Below are 4,657 nucleotides of genomic sequence, written 5' to 3'. Positions count from 1 at the left end.
AGGAATATTAGATAAGTTGGATTTGCTTGGTTTTAGTGATAATGATGTTAAAATCATAGAAAGAGCAGTACAAAGAATTCTGTGTTCATGCTGATTGAGTTATGAAGAATTTGCACAATGGATAAAGACTAAAGAAAATAATATGAAATTACAGTGATTGTGGGCTTTCTTCTGAGCTTACTGGCAACGAGGGCAAAAGGAAACGGTGAGAGGTTCTAGTTTTCAATAGTAACTTAATTGTCAGGAGAAAAATCACTTTCTTGGGCACTGAACTATATGGGTGAAGTTATCTTGTGGTTTGTTGGACAGAATTTGTTGAGTAGCAACATGGATGTTTGGTGTCTGCTATGGTTCTCCAGAAAGAACAGAACCACTCTGGTCTACTGTGCAGACATAACAGTAACGATCACCTGGCGAGAGCCTGATAGCTGCTCGGGGAATTAGTGGAGCCAGGTGAAGGCTTTTTGGTGGTCTTGCTCCTAGCCCAATAGGGCTTGAGTAGTGAAGGCAGTGTTTATTGTTTACCTGTTGGCCTGCTAACCCCAAGGTCAGCAGTTCAAAGCTACTAGCCATTTCTCTGAAGAAAGACAGGGCTTTTTACTGCCGTAAAGAGCCTCAGAAACCCCCCCGGGGACTTCTACAGGTCCTGTAGGGTTGCTATGAGTCGGCATTGACTCAGTGGCAGTGAGATTGTGGTATGAGCTGGAGAGCAGCTTTTTCGGCATTGTGACAGCTATCTGAAATATTTCTGTTTTGTGGTATTGGTGTGAGAATGAAATAGATATGTCTTAGTCATGTATAAACTCTTCTTTCATATACAAAAGGACTCTTTTGTGGATGACGTTTTACACATTCACATTTTCCCAAAGGTGACTATAAGAGAACGTGTTGGTGAAGTGTGTTCCCCTTTTCCGTTTCAAGGATGTTGGAATGCCAAATGATTTAGGTTATTGTGAGGTATGGAGTCGCCTTGCAGAAAGTAATTTGGCCTTTGTTCTTAGTTTTTGAGGTAGTTAGTTTATTGTACCAACCTGGCCGATAAACACATGTGGGGTTAATTGAAGGGCGGAGGGATAAATGGCTCAGTGAGCCTCGCCTTTTGAGTTCTCGGGTCTCTTGCTTTCTGATGTTGGACCAGGGTGCAGCTGCCTTAGCCAGTTCCCTGCTTCAGCTTCCAAGGCTCACTTCCTGCAAGACATCCCCTAGGAGAAGCCACATGGACCTACCCCGATGCAGCCCTGGGTGCTGGAGCAGCCGTGTGGAGACCCCTGCAGTGCTGAGGTGCTTACACATTCATTGATTCGGCTTTCCTCCTGCAGTTGGCGTCATTGTGTGTGTTTTGTGAGATGGAGGAGGACTTTGTGGATTGGTGTGAGACACATGGGCTAATGTTGGACTTGTGGACTTGGGCAGCAGTGGGTTGGGATGTTTTCTTGATGTGCACTTACCCTTTAGATAAACTCTCTCTTAAACATACGAGTTTCTGTGGATTTGTTTCTCTAATGTACACAGACTAACAGTTTTTTTGAGCCAAACTAATGCCTGAGGTCAGGCAGAAGGGGCTGACCAGACTGAGAGAAGTCAATACTCAGTCTCAGGAGGCATGATGTCATCTGTCATGGTCGTGCAGGGAGACAAATAGGAAGCCGGAATCATGAGGGTCAGAGGAGCTTTCTGATTGGGGATCATGCACCGCAGTAGGTTAGTTGTTCCTCTTTGGGGCAGGGAATCTCTGCATTGTGACCCTTCCTAGACGGTATTCTTGGTGTTTCTTTGTATCCTTTTTGGTTGTAATAAATCCATAGCCAGTGGTATGATATATTCTCCATGGATTCTGAGTCAGTCCAGTGAAATAATGAATTCATAGGAGTAATGAGAACCAGCAGGTTGGAAATAAGATTACCATTGTATAATGGTAATCATGTAAAGACAGCTGCTACCTAAAACAAAAACATCTTCAATTTGACATTCAGAACTAATGAGAAATTTCTCTTAAGTATTAAAAAAAACATAAGCCACGCTCAAGCTGTAGGATATATTGGTCAGTTTCCCAATATTTTCGATTCTGGCTCTGCTTCTGACACTCAGTGGTTTCTTTATGTGGATCCCCCCCCTGGGTCCTCTGCCCTGCTTTCCTATCATAAAGCCCTTTCTTCTTGGGGTGAGAAAGACCACTCTTGCTTGGACTAAGGCTGTGTTCATGGGAAACACTGAGTCAGATTCATCAGTTCTGGTTCTGATGGCTTGTTTCTTGGGAAAGGCCACACCAAAATGATTGTATGGCCAGTTGATGGGATGGTGGTAGGGATGACTTTGACAGGGTTTGCCCACTGTCCATCAGGCTCCACTCTACTGCTTCTATACTCAGTTCCCCCAACCTCCCAATGATCTGTGATGTTGTCTCCCCAGGCAATGTGTCCCAGAGACACCAGAGGATCTCTTGAGTCCATACATCTAAGAAATGGTTGACCTGGGTCATGAACCCAACCCTCTTCCCAAACTCATGCTGTTTTTTCTGTTATTTTTTAGGAGAGATTCTTAATATTCTTTTAAAAATCTTACTTTGATTAAAAAACACTGCCACTGAGTTGATTCTGATTCATAGCAACCCAGTAAGGCAGAGTAGAACTGCTCCATAGGTTTCTCAAACTAAATCTGTATCGGAGCAGAAAGTCCGGTCTTTTGCACGTAAGCTGGTGGTGGGTGTGGACAGCTGACTGCAGTGAGCAGCCCAGCACATACCCACTCTGCTACTCTGGCTCTGCCTCTGTTCTCAAGCAAAGATTTGGTCAAATCCTTTATAAGAAATGATTATTTTCTGACTTGAGACAGACAGGGGTACTGGAAGTTAATTGAGACCTCGTTTGTATTATGGGCACATATTAACAATTTTTTTTTCATGATCGAAATAGTGGGCTTTTGGCCTCAGTTTCCCATAAAAAAAATGAGAGTAGTACCACTTGGCTTTCAGACTGTCCTGTGGGTTAACTAGGACAAGCTTCATGAAGATTTTGTAATAATGTCAGTGGAAGTTATTACTTGATCCATAGAGAGTTCGTACAGGCGTTACTACTCTTGGTAGTAGTTCAGTGATTTAGGTTCAGGTGTGCACGTGGTGGCATAGTTGTCACACATTGGGCTGCTAACTGCAAGGTCAGCAGTTAGAAACCACCAGCCAACTCTGAGGGAGAAACACAAGGCTTTCTACTCTCATGACGAATTACAGTCTCAGAAACTTAAGGGGGGCAGTTCTACCTTGTCTTAAAGGGTTGCTGTGAGTTGGCATTGACTCAGTGGCAATGAGAGAGTGAGTGATACGCTTATAATTTACCGAAGAGTAAAGATAAGGTAATTACGACATCAGGAGATTTGATTATTATGTGTCACTCCACTTAACTAATAATTAAAGTGGTTAAATGTATGAGCCCCAATAAATTGATTAAAAAATAAAAATAAAGTGGTTAAAAAAATTTTTTTAATAGCACCAGTGTGACAGTGGCAGTATACAAGACCTTTTCACCTGTGCAGGAGGATAGACCTTCCTGGAGGAGCCATCGGAATGTCTTGTGGCTACTTGTTTATGTGTGCAGGATATGGACTGCGTTGATAAAATGAGAGCTCCAGTTAGCATTCTTAAAATATAGGTGCTTTGGAATGTGGAAAAATGGAGTTTTTTAGGGCTGTTAGTTTTATTAGGAGTTAGTTTTATTAGCTAGCATAGTGGTTATGTGTTGCGCTGCTTATTCCCAAGGTCAGCAGTTCGAAACCACAACAGTCCATGGGAGAAATCTGAGGCATTTTTCCTCCTGTAAAGAGTTACCGTCTGAGAACCCCACAGGGGTTGTTCTGTTCCATCCTGTAGCGTTGCTGTGCGTCTGCACTGTGTTGATGGCAGGGAATTTGAGCTTCATTATGACCACGGGATACATTTTTAGCCACTAAAATATAGGTGACTGTGTATGCACCATTTTTAGTCCTTTCGATTCTGGTTAACCTCATTATCTTACTTCTCTCTTTCAGGGAATATCTTGGCAAGCAACTGCAGTCTGAACAGCCTCAGACCGCTGCTGCCCGAAGCTGAACTGCGCTGGCACCTTTGAATCCCAGCTTTACCATTTCACCGGTTACCACTACCTAGAGGGGATCTCAGTATTTGCAGTCCAAAATAAATCATTCTACCTGTACTTTGCTTCTGTTCTGTAGCTTTTTCCTGTGCAGCTGATTTCAGTTGAAAAGTTTGCATATTATATTGTATAAAGGTAGTTGCTTTCCATATCTAAGGAAAATACTATTGTTACATGCAATGCTTGCAGTTGCTGTATTTATTGTTCTCTGGAAATGAATATAATCATTAAAAGGTTCTTACTCCAAGTATGGCGTTTCTCTTGACGACATCCTTTGCTAGACCTTGAACGAAAGACACATGTTGTCCCCCTTTCCCACTGGATTGGGAAGGTTTATTTTAAAGTAGTGAATGGCTGATAGAACCTTTGACATTTATTCTGCCTGTCTTCCTATCTGTGAAAGTAAGTTAAATAAAAAAAGTTACCAGGAAATCATAGAAGCCTTTTTTGAACAAATTATTGAAACATAAAGCTATTGTTTCTTAGCATATCCTCCCTCTAGGTGTGAAGATAGTGTTTCCATCCCGCCCACC

At 42.4% G+C, this 4,657-nt stretch overlaps 1 protein-coding gene across 2 annotated transcripts in view; it reads left to right on the top strand.

The window, feature by feature from the left end:
- ATP6V1H (ATPase H+ transporting V1 subunit H) overlaps positions 1-4,371 on the top strand; it is a 113,076-nt gene extending 108,705 nt beyond the window's left edge. For both annotated transcript variants that reach the window (XM_004697555.3, XM_004697556.3), the window contains one exon: positions 4,021-4,371. In XM_004697555.3, coding sequence (XP_004697612.1) covers positions 4,021-4,081 — 61 coding nt within the window. In that variant the 3' untranslated portion in view covers positions 4,082-4,371. The remainder of the gene's footprint in view (positions 1-4,020) is intronic.
- The last annotated feature ends 286 nt before the right edge of the window (positions 4,372-4,657 follow it).

Source organism: Echinops telfairi, unplaced genomic scaffold (genome assembly GCF_000313985.2).
Source record: "Echinops telfairi isolate 266 unplaced genomic scaffold, ASM31398v2 ScPeMD7_1;HRSCAF=3_0, whole genome shotgun sequence".
NCBI classification, from domain to species: Eukaryota; Metazoa; Chordata; class Mammalia; order Afrosoricida; family Tenrecidae; genus Echinops; species Echinops telfairi.
The sequence above is the reverse complement of the archived record's forward strand: the minus strand, read 5'-3'. Positions and strand labels throughout refer to the sequence as shown.